Here is a 15,129-nt window from a genome sequence, read left to right as displayed (position 1 = left end):
TATTCTATCTACTACTCTGTTCACAGGCACCTGCTGGCATGATAAACAGTCACAGTTATAGTTCCAGAGCATACTTCTTCGACAATCCGAGACGATATGATAGTGATGATGACTTGCCAAGACTGGGAAGTTCAAGAGAAGGAAGGTAGTTGCACTGAATTAGTACCAACATAGATTTAAAAAAAAAAAAAAAAAAGCTTTAACCCAAGTATGAAAAGGGTGATTTGCTGATATATATCAATAAATAAGATCATTTAACATTGGCACATAGAACAGTAGATGTTAAACCCATGATGAGACCTGTATTATAAAGAATTATCATCTGCTCCTAAGTCCATATATTACCTTTATTTGAGAAATGCCTTTGGGGGTAAAACGGCACCCTTTCATTTCAGGATCCCTTGTTAGTTCAAAGCTGATGGGGGTTGGTGAGCAGAGAAGAAATACTATTATATGTGTTTCCATATCTACTGTGCTGTTCAAAATGCACAGGGAAGACCTAAATAAAACCTGGGAAGGCTAGCTTCCAAAAGAAATCTTCAGTGCCCTCCTTGTTCCAAAATCATTACAAGTCCATCCCATTAGCTTTGGTATCAGTGCAGAGAAAGCCTTAATGCACACTAAATAATGCTTTGAGTTTGATACAGCATTTTCTATAATCCTCACTTCATCTGGACAAGTTACTTAACCTCAATTTTTTGTCTGTTTTTCATCTGTAAAATAGGGATAATAATAGAACCTCTGTGATAGGTTGCTGTGAAGGCTGAGTGCATATGTGTGTAAACATACATATGTATGTCCTAGAATAAAGCCCAGGACATAATAAGCACTATGTTACTATTATTATCTGATAATTAAGTTCTACTAATTTTGAATGGTATTTATTCATTGTTTTCTAATATGTGATACAGAATCAAGGATATTAGATATGTTATTGAATTTTGTAGAAAGCCATTATTTGGTGAAGAACATAATTCATTCAAAACTAGAAGTGCCAACATGAGTTATTATATCCTGATCACAGTCCTTTTTTGCCCCTTTTTTTTCAGTTTATCAAATTCACAAGGTTTGGGCTGGTACGGCACCATGACTGGCTGTGGCAGCAGCAGTTACACAGTCTCTCCCCACCTGAATGGACCTCTGACAGACACTGCTCCTTTGCTCTTTACTTGTAGTAACTTAGATATGAACAGTCACCATAGCTTATACGTAACACCACAAAACTGATGGCATTACCAAGTTGTGATTCTTCAATCATTTTTCATGAATGTGTATATTCAGTGTGTTTAAAGTCCATCTGCATAAACATTCCATTATCCGTTACAACTGAAAACAAAGCCTGGAAATGTGGCTGAGTCCAGTGGAGGACACAGCTGTTACTTCTGACCTCGTCCTGGTAAAATGAAGTACAGTGGAAAATTTGGAGCCAGAGAAAAGAAGGATTAGATCTTAAGGGACTTGATGGCCTCCAAACATCCTGACTGTGGAATATCAAACGCATATTTGCACTTTTATCTTTGTTCTGAAAGAGTACACTGCAGTCCCCAAAGTCATACCCAGTGTTCACACTGGGATGTTATGTTGTACATCAAATCAGGAGGCAGTTTCCCTACAAAAATCAAAGCCTGTATATTCAGCAGTGTACTCCATGTGGAATTCTTACCCAATAAAGTTTATAGTGTGAACAGTGCACAGAATGAAGGCATAAAAATGTATCATTCTTTTGAAAGATCTATTGAAAAGATATAATCATTGAAGATAGTTCTTTTAAGCATGATTGTACAGTACTAACTGAAATTATTCAAACAATCATTTTAAAGAAATTATACTAGTAATCCTTTACAGGGAGGACCAGCAGTGTTCTTTGGAAAGCCACAGTCATTTCTTCAAGGGCAAAGAATACTAATCAAAATTATGTGGCTACTTTGAGAATTGGTCAAGTGATTATTCTGTATGGTTAAGATAATGCAGTAGTTTAAGCATGATTCTTCGAAAAAACAACAGCAATTTTTGTGTAGGGAGATATTGATAGAAACTTCTTAGGACTAAAGTTTACAGATGCACTTAAGAATTATTCAGAAAATATACAATTCTAAGTTAAAACATGAATACATTTTCAAAGGCATTCAATTAGCTGAAATAAAATAGAGCAAATCTTACCTATTATTCCTATGAATCAGGATTATCCTCAGGTAAATTAAATCATGATGTGTTATTGCAGTGAACGCAAGTGCAATACTTTGTAATACATATAATTCTTCCTTTAGTTTTCATTTTTATATCTTGCATATGGGCAAAGCCAAATTAAATTTAATTCAAATTAATTCCAGCACTAGACTAAATGAACAACTTATGTGAAGGTACTAACTAGGTAAGTATAAAAACCAGTGGTTAACAATATTGGAGTACTTTTAGAATTACATTAAAACTGTCTTGAACGTCCTATCTTAGATCTAAAATATATATATATATATGGTAGGCTAAAGTGATAGAGAATTTTAAAATGCACTTTCTACCAGTGTCTATATGGAAAAAAGTAGATGCTAAATACCTCAAGAGCCCAAGGTAACAGGCAACATTGGGAAGTTGTCACAACATGCTTAAAGATGACTATATACGGTTATTTGGTAATCTGTTTCTTCAGAACTGGAACTAGTACAACTGTCCTTTTCTGTCTTTACTTTGATTAGAAAGTTATGTTCTTTTTCTGCTCTTACATAAAACATCTTTTAACTTTTTGATTGATTCAGTAACTTCACAGAAGTATAACAGTAAGTGAAACCCTAAGAAAAAAATAAAATTTTTAATGCTTTTGATCTCTTGGGAAGCTGGTACACAGACAAAGAAATTTCATCTTTTTATCGTACAAAATAATTCTGAATTCAGTCCAAAGCATAAACTTATACATGTCACTTTGGATTTATAAAATTTATAGTATAGAATTTATAGGTCATAATAGGACAACATACCATGCACTTACCTGAGCATATTTTTACTGCAACTTCAGTTACTGGGTTTCTTTTCAGAATGCCGACTATTTATTGTCTTAATAATGTTAGGTGTTTAATTATCTAGAGCTGTCTAAGAAGATGTGTTGCCTTTGTTAATCCTTGGGGTTCAAAGTGATACATTTTTTCTAGGAAAGCTTCCCCAGACTTCCCTACATAATGCTCCTATTTGACCAGATAAGTGAGGATTACTTTTCAAAAATATTTCAGATAAAATAACCTGGTTTTTTCAGTTGCATTAGCTGATTTTTCCAAATCTGAGATTTGTAAATTTCTTATCCCTGACCAGGGAACCTAAATTCTTGCATTTGTCTCCTTAAAGACATCTCCCACAATAAATCACCAAAGACAAAGAAAGATAAACTTCTGGCCCATTTTTTGCTTAAAAATTTCAAAGCACTAAGAGCACTTTAAGTCTGGTCTTGAAAGAAGGATTTGTTTATCAAATCAAAGGGCTATCGATCCCCTGTTCATCCTGCACTGAAGCACATGATGACAATTTCAAACCTTCTTTTTGGTTCACTAACTAGAAAAGAATTTCATTGCTTAAGTGTGTAATTCTACAGTGATTAGCAGTACTTGTTTTTATTGTTTCATTTGGATGGTCATTAATTTTGAAACTCTTGCCACTCATTATAGCTGGTAGTAGTTTTATGAAAGATGTAATTTATAGCTAAAGTGGCTTTTTTAAAGCATAGCTGCCTTTTTTATTGTTTAACAGTGTTTCTCAGCTATAAAATCAGTGTCAAACTGGTTATAAAAGTATAGCTGTGGCCAATGAATGTATTTATTTGTTTCACTAAATTGTAACAAAACACTACTGTTAAAAATAAAAGTGTTTGTGCTTTTATTTGGAGGTCTGGTTTTCTTAATCTCTTTTAACAGACTACACCCATTGAGTTTCTGTCATGTAAGGATAAGACGCCTACCATAGGAAAGAAAAGAATACCTAGAGTTCCAAATGACAGTTTACTTTCAGTGAGATTGTCATTACAGATATTCCTCGGCTTGTCCTAAGCAAAAATGCATCGAATACAGCTGGCCTAGAACATTACAGCTTAGACTGAAAGTGCAAGTGAAGTCACTCAGTCGTGTCTGGCTCTTTGCGACCAGGTGGGCTGTAGCCCACCAGGCTCCTCTGTCCATGGGATTATCCAGGCAAGAAAATTGGAGTGGGTTGCCATTTCCTGCTCAAAACACTTGTATTAAACTACAGTTGGGCAAAACCATCTAACACAAAACCTGTTTTGTAACAGAGTGTTGAATATCATGTAGAATTTATTGAATACTGTACTGAAAGTGAAAAACAAAATGGATGTTTTCAGTACAGAATGGTTGTGTATGCGTTGTTTACCCTTGTGACTGCGTGGCTGAGCAGGTGCTGTGGTGCTGCCACTGCCCCAGATCATGAGAGAGGTCTGTACTGCATATCACTAGCCTGGGGGGAAGAGACCAAAATTCAAAAGTGGAAGTACAGTTTCTATCAAATGTGTTCCGCTTTTGCACTGTTGTCAAGGTGAAAAATCTAAAGTCGAACTATTGTATACATGGATAACTGTATGTACTGAACGTTGAGATAACTATGTACATTAGCTGTACACTAATTAGTATTACACACTAATTTGATATGAAATGCCATACTTTAAAATACCAGTTATTAGATAGTATGTGCATACGTGGTAAGTTGCTTCAGTTATGTCTGACTCTGCGACCCTATGGACTACAGCCTGCCAGTCTCCTCTGTCCATGGGATTCTCCAGGCAAGAATACTGGAGTAGGTTGCTATGCCCTCCTCTAGGGGATCTTCCTGAGCCAGGGATCGAACCTGCATCTCTTACGTCTACCTGCATTGGCAAGTGGGTTCTTTACCACTAGCGCCACCTGGGAAGTACCACCTGGGAAGCCCATATTAGATATTACATGTTTATTGAAACATTAAGCTAAGAAAAATCCTTGTGTGAAAGAATTTACAACACCTCTCTCCTTCCCCTTAGATTCTTAAACAGGTAGAAATTTATCTAGCTCATATTCCTGGGCAACTTTTCTTTGATTATTCAATAAATTCTTCAGTAATGTTTTCCCCTGAAAAAAGAGTTCTTACCATTTTTTCCATAATAGGCCCTTTTCATAACTTGCCAAAACCACACCAAATTTCTAATATAGTTTCAGAAGCTTTATTGATCACCTAAAGTCCAGAAATCCTTGGGCGCCTACTGACTTACTGTGAAGAATATTTGGAGTGAAGATATGATCACTAGCAATAATAAAGTTGTCATTTTAAAAGCAGTTTATTCAACAAACATTTATTAAGTGTTCATATGCCAAAAACTACGCTGTGGAGATGCAAACATGGATAAAGTTCCTTTTCCTGCTCCTAAGGAGCTCACATTCTAGTAAAGGAGACTTAAAAAAAAAACAATACAGTACAATAAGTGATACAGTAGAGGTAGGTTGTAATTACAGTGGTGACACAAAAGAAGAACTTAGATGATCCTCCTTGGATGGAGCAAGGGCGAATTCACAGAAGTGATTGCTAAGCTGGACCTGCAAGGATACATAGAAATTTCCCAGGTGGGGAAGGATGGCTAGAGCACTTGATAGAGAAGAGCAGGCACCAAGGTGTGGAGGCCTGACGATGCTGCATCTGAAGAACTGTAAGTCTGTTTTAGCAGAACATGAGGTTGGGGGAAACAGAAAGACCCCTATCAGAGTACTTGGTTCACCAAGGAAAGAGGTCTGGTTTCCTCCTAAAGGTTCATGAATTCACTGTGTGTTAAGCAGGGAGTAACATTGTGAGAGTGCTTCTAGAAAGCCCACTTTGGTAACATTGTGAAGCAAAAGAGAGGAGACAGGTTGGGTGCAAGGAAAAGGTTTGTACTTTGGGGGAGAGCAATGAAAATGCAAAGACAGTGATATATCAGAGATATGGAAATAAAATCCAAAGAGATTAGACACTGTCTGGACAGGGGAGTGGAAGGGTTAGCCGAGAGAATTTAGATGATGACGGTTCTAAAATTAACCAAAGGAAGGAGCATAGGCATAAGAGTAGGTTTGGGGCAGATGAACTTTTTAAGATGCACACAGGTGTCTGTGGGACAACCAAGTGAAGATGCGTAGAAGGAAGATGGTCTGAGAAGTCTGGGCTAAAGATAAGGATTTAAGAGATCACTGAACTGGAAGGACTCAAGAGTGAGAAGTGGTGCTGAAGACAGCAGGAGTAAAAGCCTAAGGAATAACTTAAAGAATACATGAAAAGAGGTACTCAGAGTGAGGGAAATACAAGAAACCTAGTGGAAAACAGATATTTAAAGAAGGGGCTGTCAACAGTGTCAAATGCAGGAAAAAAAGAAACGGCTTGTGAACCAAACCATAGATTTAGAATTGGGATTTAGACTTCAAAAGACAAGATTGTTAGCTACTAAGAAAAAAAAGCCAAATTTCAGTTAAAGGAGCAAGTGGAGGGGGACAAAGTGAAGACAGGAATATTCTTTCAAAAAGTTTAGCTGTTAAAAAAAGAGAGAAAGTAGGGGCATAAGATGAGAGTTAGTTACACAGGCAAAATAACCATTTAAACCCATCTACCAAATTTTCAGAGTACCACACATGTCCTTACACTCCTATATTTGGTGCTCACTTCATAGTCTTTTGAGTCTCTAAGAATACTGACTTCATAGTAGGCTAATATCTTTCTTTTCCTGCCCTATTCAAATTAGGGGGGAAAAGAAATAGAACATATATTATTGAACTTAGTTCTGTGATAATTAATTTAAATATATTGAATACATTTTCATACATTCACTCAAAAAATATTTGTTGGACACCTACTATGTGCTTGACACTGTATCAGGCCATAGGGACATAAAGAAGAAAAAGTATACAGTAGTGTTAAGTAGCATTTCTAAGCCATTATATAAATAAACCCTGCTTTATTAATAATGTTACATCTCAACCTGATATACCTGCTAAGACATACAGAAAGAGCCCATAACTTTGAGGTATACACTTCCTTTTTTCCTACAATTACTGTGTGCTATAAATTCCTAAACCCCTTCAAATATTTTTATCATTGAAGATCTTCCCTTAATGAAGACTTCTAAAAATTATAGTTTAGTTATGGGGAAAAGAAAGAAATGAATATCACGTGCAAAACCCCAAAATTTTATGCCTATGACTATACAGCATTAAAAGGGTAACAAAATTCAAAAAAAGAATTTTAGATTGGAACTCAAAATGATTCCTTATTCTGAGGCTTATAGTAGTATATAGTTGCAGATATTTTTCCTGAAAAAAAAGTCATTGAAACATTATTCATATTACACATGGTTCAAAGGACATGATGCCTATAACTGACTCTTCAAGAGAAAAAAATAGTATATGCATGTATATATACAGAGATAGCATGAGCAAGAAAGCAAAGATGAACAATTAAGGAATCTGGTAAAAGAATTCTTTGTATTGATCCTATCCTGGAAACATTTCTATAAATTTGAAATTATATAAAAATAAAAAGTTTCCCCAAATTTTTATTCAGAATCAGGGAAAGTACTATGAGAATAAATATATAAATCTATTCAACTTTTCACACTGTTTAGAAATCCCTTACACCCTTGAATTATCATTGTATCTTTCTACACACCAAAATAAGCCAATCAAAATAGGAAAATAACTCTAAAAGTGATTTGTTTCATACCAGTGTATTGTAGGGTTGCCAAATAAAACACAGGACTCCCAGGTAAATCTGAATTTTAAAGGAGGAATAAGTTTTTGGTATAAGTTTGTCCCATATTACATGCAACATACTTATATTAAAAAACTGTTGTTTATCTGAAATTCAAATTTAACTAGGCATTCTGTATTTTTATTTGATAAATCTGTTCACCCTAAATGTTGAACATTTAGGCTGTTAGTAATTTAGGCTGTTAATAATGGAACATAACATTCTCTTATAAACAGTTTTCACATTGGCCATAGTTTAATTTATATTATGTCTTCTTACACAAAATTCTAGTTTGAGAGACTTAAAACATCATTTACTTAGATTTACCATATGTGAATTTGATAATCCTGATGATTTTACTTAATATTAAACATTAAAGATGTACCACATTATCAAAGGTTTACTTTTACTCACAATAATATTACACATAGATTTAACACAATTTAAAAAATTGTTATTTAAAACAACATAATTCCCTTTTACAAAAGCAGCTTTATATAAAACATTTGACTTAAGACTGTCATTGCTATTTATGCCTTTGAATGAAATTCCACTCTTTGGCCTCCACTGTCCAGAAACAGGCACTTTTCAACTTGCTTTCTTTAATGAATATTTTGTAACAAGTTCCTGAAGTTTTCTAATTCTTTCACACTTGTTGAAATTCTGTAAACAAAATAAATTTCACTCAGAAACTATTTTAGATAACTTTTCTCTACAAGTTATTCACTTTGCATTTTCAGAACACAGAAAAAAATGTTAATTTATTTCAGCAAACATAAAGGTGCATAAAACATTTAATCTATTTTGATGCATTTTTGTTCTTAATTTGACATATTAAAACTAAGATAACATTCCCCAGAAATCAGTTATTTTTAATTAGTCACAACTAAGTATTAAAGTTTCTAAGTACAAAATTATAGAGTGCATATTAGATTTTTAAGTATTCATAAGTATATTCATATGCTTATTATTTACAGTATATAAGTATATACTTTATACCTAGATATAAAGTATAGGTATATACTTTATAAAGTACATAGCATTAAAATATGTATTTAAAATATGCATAAGTATATGAACACTTAATCAATTTACCATATTTATTAAATATACAAAGAATCAAAGCTTTTGGACTACAAAGAGTGAGAACAGTAAACATGTGACCAAATTGTTTTCACTAACTTATAAAAAGTTTGTTATTTTAAGTATACTTTAGCTCTGTTCTCCACCATGAAAAAAAGTAGCAAAATACTCAAATATAACTGTCAAGCTTCTGTGTACTAAAGAATAATTTATTAAATCAATTTTGTAAGTGAAGAAATATAGCCCTTAAAAATATGTTAGTCTTTTTAAATATAAATCTCTGCATTCTTTAGATTTGATAGGCCAGGAGGAAATGCATCTGTGCTTAAATTTTATAATGTAAGTTCCTAATGTTAAGCTTATTTTCTAATCATTTTGATGAAAATTATTTTTAAAAGCATGATTAGCCTTTTTACACAATGGCAAATTCACAAATTTTAGATGTACACCTACATTACACAACATGATTTTTTCTAGGACCTTCAAAAAAACATTCGGATAGCACATAGATTAGAAAAAGTTTACAAATTCCGTAAGATGAATACTGAAGCACTCAGTGAATTAATAATGATTACAAGAGTCAAGAGGTGATATAATGATTGCATGTATCTACAAAGTTAAAGTATTTCATAAGATCACAGAATTCTGTAGGGAGATAATTTCACTAAACAGGATATTTCTTACCCAGTTTTACCTGATAGTATATGTGTTACATTAGACTTACTTGGCTTGCAAAAAAAATTTTGGTGCAAACTAACCTTCCAAATGCATTAAATAATGATACTATTTCTTGTCTGGTTAGATGGAATTCATAACTGGGTCCACTTTCTGGCATATTTGCAATCAGCTTCTCAGAAAACAAGATCTTCAGAGCAGTGCCCAAACCCTGAGTCTATAATAGAAATAAGAAAAAAAGAAAAATCAGAAAATTCCTTGTGCAAAGAAAGAAAACAGGATTGAGCTTGATATGCTTACCTGAAGCTTTCCCCACAGTCGACACTTCAAACAACCAACACAATCCATGATTCTTGAAATATTTCTAAAATGCAGTCGAAAATCCTCCTAAAAATAATTTAAAATGCTATTAAGATGTAGTATATGGTCAAATACTAAGTATCTCTGAGTGCCTTCTATGTGCCTCACTGTGTGCAAAACGCTGGAGAGCACCAAAGGGAAGAAAACTGAAATCAGTGTACACGGAACACCTCCTGCACACCAGAATCTTTACATATGTAATTGTATTTCACCTTCACCACAAATGCAAAAATGAAAGTCACTCAGTTGTGTCCCACTCTTTGCAACTCCATCGACTATACAGTGCATGGAATTCTCCAGGCCAGAATACTGGAATGGGTAGACTTTCCCTTCTCCAGGGGATCCTTCCAACCCAGGGATCAAACCCAGGTCTCTCACATTGCAGGCAGATTCTTTAACAGCTAAGCCACCAGGGAAGCCCAAGGTATTATTACAATCTACACCTATGAATTAAAAACATAAGGTCCAGAGCAGCTAGGTAACTTGCCCAAATTCCCATATCTAGTAAATAGCAAATCTAAACCCCAGGACTGCCTGCCTCCATAACTAGACTATCTGTAAATATACAGAAAGTAAATGAGATGTTCTATTGTATGTGATTATTAAACACATGTCAATATCAGGAGAGGGGGCAGAAGTTGTATGACATCATTTACCAAAAAAGAAAAAAAGGAAGGGAGAAAGGAATAAATAATGGAAGGAGCAACAAGTAAAAACCTTTGGTTTCATAATAGTTAAATGAAAGCCCTTCTCTCTGGTATTAGGAAAAACAACCAGATCTTTTACCATTTATTATTAGCATACATACTTTATTATCATACAAAAATCTACAGAATATGGTGAAATCCATGTACCCTCCACCAAGTTTCAGAGAGAAACTCATTAAACTCATCCAAAAGCAGTATGTCTTTAAGGGGTAAGGAGGAAAGAAAGGAAGCCAAGAACATATCCTTCTTTCACACCAGTGGAAAGTACTAATTAATTCTCCAATGACTCCCCTGTCCTGAATTTATAGTGGAATCCCAGGCTTACAGTACTCACAGCAGGAAATCTGACATACATTTCAGATGAAACATTCATTATATCAAATGGCCTATAATTTGGTAAGTATATAATATTTTGTTTGCTTGTTTTTATTGTGCTAAACTACACACTGAGCTCAATCAGAAGAGAACATAAGCAAAGATCTAAAAATGGGAATAAATCAGCAAAGACTGGAACCGACTATTCAAAGCAGACCTCAGTTCACTCTGGAGACAAGTCTTTCCCCAGATGCATCATTCAGCCTGAGACTTTGAAACAGTCAACAGCTGTACCATGTAGAAGATTTATAATAAGGTCCCAGGTCTTATATCTTATTAACTTACTACAAAACCCAAATTATTATTATTAAATGTTACCATATGTTAGCAATATTCTATATCATGTGTTTCTATACCCTTTAGAATAAGTAAGAAGTAATTCTAATTTTCAACTTACTTTTAAAAAATATTTACCCAGCAATATTACTCTAAGTAGATTTTTGGTGATTTGAGGTTTCCTTTAAACTTGTATTTCAACCTCAAATTAAAGAAAACTCACACTTTTAACAAGAATAACAGAAACAGCGCTAAAATTACTCTGCAGTTGATGTTCCCATCCTATGAGGTGCTGACCTCTGGAGGATTTATAGTTGATGTAAAAGTCTATAAAATCCCTGAGTAGACAAGTATTTGTACATAGACAGAACAAATAGCTCACATGTACACACTATAAATTTTCAAATGGATATAAATGTTATGGTCAATAAAACACAGCTTTTACTTTACAAGTGTCAATAAATGCATGGTGGATTTTGGCAGTTATATTTTCACTAATAAAACACTATTATCATGTGGAAAGGCATGAAAGCTCTTGACTTATACTTATACTTTTAAAGCTTGGAAGCCTCTAAACAATGATAATGCTTTTGTACAGTGTCTAAACTCAGTATCTGAATCTATGTTCACTAATTCAAATACTTGAATGTGGCAGCTCTTGAGTCTTTGTATGACATATATGGAGAATAAATGTGGTTGACTAACAAGAGTCAAACTAACATTGTAAAATTAAAACCAAGCACAAATGTTTAAATGAATGTAATATAAAGGAACCAAATTAATAAGCTAGAAATTTACTAGACCAGAACAAAGAGAAAATCGTTATGACTTCCACAAATAACAATCAATGTCCAATAACCTGAGTATATTCTAAAATTAACTCAGATTAGAAAAATGTATTATCCTTAAAATAAACAGACCCTAAGTCACTTACAAATTCTCCTTCTTCATACACATAGTTTTAAGATCAATACTAAAAATTACAGTCAGTGAGGAGAATGATCAAACATTCTGTGGTTAAACACTGTGATCTATATTCAAAGAAACCAATTGGCTAAAACACAATTCTCACCCAATTCTCAGATGTTTTATAAGCCTTCAAGTGAGATCCTATTCTGTGTTGAAGTGAACACTGAACACTTCTCTTTCATACAAGTCCTCTACTTATAACCATACACTGATAGAGTATAAAGGAGACATGAAGAGATATTAAAATAAGCTTATGTGACTGTTCAAATCCGTGATGTTCACTATAAACTACAATTTCAAAAAAAGTGAATACCAATATCAACAAGTTTCCTTGGTGTTTTATTCTCTTCTTGTAAAAGGACTCAGAAAAATTATGTGTTAAATTTCATAGGATATCAAAGCTGAGTATTTTGGAGTTTCGATAAAATTAAAACAATGTGAGAAATATTTCTAATCTGCACAATATAAAACAAGTAGATGTCAAAACATTCTCTCCATAAACCCGCAAGTGTACTAAAAATAAGACAGATATCAAAAATAGTAGGGGGAAAAAAGTCATCACAGCATCTTCCCCCTCACTTCTAAGTTCCTGGAAGCTGTTTGGGAGGTTATATAAGCACTGAGGTATGTATTTCTAGCAAGAATGCTTTAAGTAGGAGGTAGATGGGCAGTCAAAAATAACTATTATCTAACAGCAAAGAAAGCAAGAGTGCAAAAAGTATTTTGTTTGCAAGCTATGAAAAATAAGGTTCTTTCAATATCGAAAGAAACAAAAAATTAGAAACAAAGGGATACTGTCATAAATATTCTGATGAAACCAGATCAAGCCCACTTCTACTGAGGACCACCTGCTTTACTTACCTATACCTTTATAATTGAGAACAATAATATAATTTTACTTAAGTCTTCAAAGTGAAAGTGAAAGTTGCTCAGTCATGTCCAACTCTTTGTGACCCCAGTCCATGGAATACTCCAGGCCAGAACACTGGAGTGGGTAGCCTTTCCCTTCTCCAGGGGATCTTCCCAACCCACGGATCGAACCCAGGTCTCCCACATTGCAGGCAGATTTTTTACCAGCTGAGCCACAGGGGAAGCCCTTCTAAGTCTTCAAAAAGACTTAGAAATCCCTTGAGGATGGAAGCCATCTCTCCCTTTAATGACAAAAATCACACTCTACACACAATGAGTGTTTAAAAAATTTTTTCAGTGAAATTTCTTATTTGTTGTATTTTGAGGTAAATAGATACAAAGATGGTCTTGCCTGGAGTCATATCTCCATTAAGAGGCAAGACAAAGACCAGACCCATCCTATGCGATCTCAGGTCTTCTGTTCTTTCCAGGACTGCATGCTGACGTACCTAAATGCCTTTGTGTGTGCAGTCACTCACTTAAGTCTGACTTGTTGTGACTCCATGGACGGTAGCCCACCAGGCTCCTCTGTCCATGGAATTTTCCAGGCAAGAATACTGGAGTGGGTCGCCATTTCCTTCTCCAGGGGATCTTCCCAACCCAGGAATCGAACCCGTGTCTCCTGAACTGTCAGGCAGATTCTTTACCACTATGCCACCTAAGAAGCCCTAAATGCCTTTAGTTCCCAGGGAATGATATGAATGACAAAGCAACACTATGCCCTCTCCCCCTAAAGAGCATTGCATAATTTAGCCAAAACTATTTTCAGAATTCTCTCCAGCAGAAGGCAGTTTCTGCTTCTCCAGCTCTAGATCCCTTTCCTTTCATTCATAAGCTCTATTTGCTACACAAGAGAATCAGTGTGAAATGAAACCCTTCTGTAAAGAGTACATTCACACACACATTTCCGTTATGTTGAAAACAACACAAACTAAATCTTAAGTTGGATCTGCTTTTGGACTTCCTCTTTTTCTTGAGGAAAAGAAAGATTATGACTCTGATTTTTTCTTATAATTTCAAGAAGTATATTCGGATTTACTGTTAAAAATAAAAACATGGCCTTATAGTCATATCTGCATGTGAGTTTACATTTAAAAATTAAAGTATAAAATTATTACCTTTAGTTTGTTTGCTTCTTTTTTATTCCCAGCAAAAAATGAATTCTCATCAAAATGCAAAGGAAATGACCTGCATTAAATAAAACATATTCTCTGAATAAAACAAAAGAAATAATCATTTTCATGCATTATAAAATATTAAAAGTCCTGCTAATACAACATTTTGCTGGTCAGTGATAATACAAGTACAACAGAGTAGAACAGATAGTAAAAATCAAAATTCTGATGCCCCCAACAAATTATTATCCTCAAATATACAAACTAACTGTATAACATAGTAGAATTAGGGTCCAAACCCAACCTGTTCAACTAAATATAAAAATAATGAAAGTATCAAATACCAAAAGAATGGTTCTTAAAACTAAAAATATGCACCTCTTAGTACATAAGTCAAATGAAAATAAAACCAAAACTCAATTTTAAAAGACCTATGAGCAAAATTAGCTTTTAATTATTTTTTAGATAATTTTCCTTTAAGTTGATTACTTAAGAATTTAATTTTGGATATCACTTGTCACTCTTCTTATTAATATATAGGTTGTATGAGTTGTAATACACAATTTACTTGATTTCATGAAGTATTTCCAGAAGTAACATTTTGTTTTCTGCATCCTGATCTTTATTTCCAGTGAAGAGTTGAAAATCTGGGCGCTCAAAGAATGGAACCACTTTAGATAAAGCCCTTAATTCTATTAAGTAGAGAAAATACAAGTTCTTAAGTCTTCGTGGACCTTCTCCTTCAGTTAATATTCCATCAAATCGCTGTTGAAATTCTGTAATGTTGTGTCCCCATTTTTTTTCCAACCACGTATCTGAGAAGAAAGAAATAAATATTAAAAAGTGAATTTTAAAATTAAGTTTCATTGTACTTATATTAGGTTATTTATGCTACAGAAGCTAATTTTATTTTATATTTTAAAACATATAATCAA

The 15,129-nt window shown here is 34.0% G+C and overlaps 2 protein-coding genes across 3 annotated transcripts in view; one reads left to right on the top strand and one right to left on the bottom strand.

Annotated features, from left to right (window-relative positions):
* Positions 1-3,858, top strand: part of GPR137C (G protein-coupled receptor 137C) — a 56,606-nt gene extending 52,748 nt beyond the window's left edge. The window contains exons 6-7 of the mRNA XM_027971494.3: positions 27-145; positions 1,050-3,858. Of these exons, the coding sequence (XP_027827295.1) occupies positions 27-145; positions 1,050-1,227 (297 nt within the window). The 3' untranslated portion in view covers positions 1,228-3,858. The remainder of the gene's footprint in view (positions 1-26; positions 146-1,049) is intronic.
* Positions 3,859-5,295: 1,437 nt separating this feature from the next.
* ERO1A (endoplasmic reticulum oxidoreductase 1 alpha) overlaps positions 5,296-15,129 on the bottom strand; it is a 53,980-nt gene continuing 44,146 nt past the window's right edge. For both annotated transcript variants that reach the window (XM_027971493.3, XM_042252040.2), the window contains 5 exons: positions 14,763-15,009; positions 14,198-14,267; positions 9,784-9,870; positions 9,567-9,700; positions 5,296-8,388 (listed from right to left, as the gene is read on the bottom strand). In XM_027971493.3, coding sequence (XP_027827294.1) covers positions 8,328-8,388; positions 9,567-9,700; positions 9,784-9,870; positions 14,198-14,267; positions 14,763-15,009 — 599 coding nt within the window. In that variant the 3' untranslated portion in view covers positions 5,296-8,327. The remainder of the gene's footprint in view (positions 8,389-9,566; positions 9,701-9,783; positions 9,871-14,197; positions 14,268-14,762; positions 15,010-15,129) is intronic.

The sequence above is a fragment of the Ovis aries genome, chromosome 7 (genome assembly GCF_016772045.2).
Source record: "Ovis aries strain OAR_USU_Benz2616 breed Rambouillet chromosome 7, ARS-UI_Ramb_v3.0, whole genome shotgun sequence".
NCBI lineage: Eukaryota > Metazoa > Chordata > Mammalia > Artiodactyla > Bovidae > Ovis > Ovis aries.
This window is presented reverse-complemented; position numbering and strand designations above follow the sequence as displayed.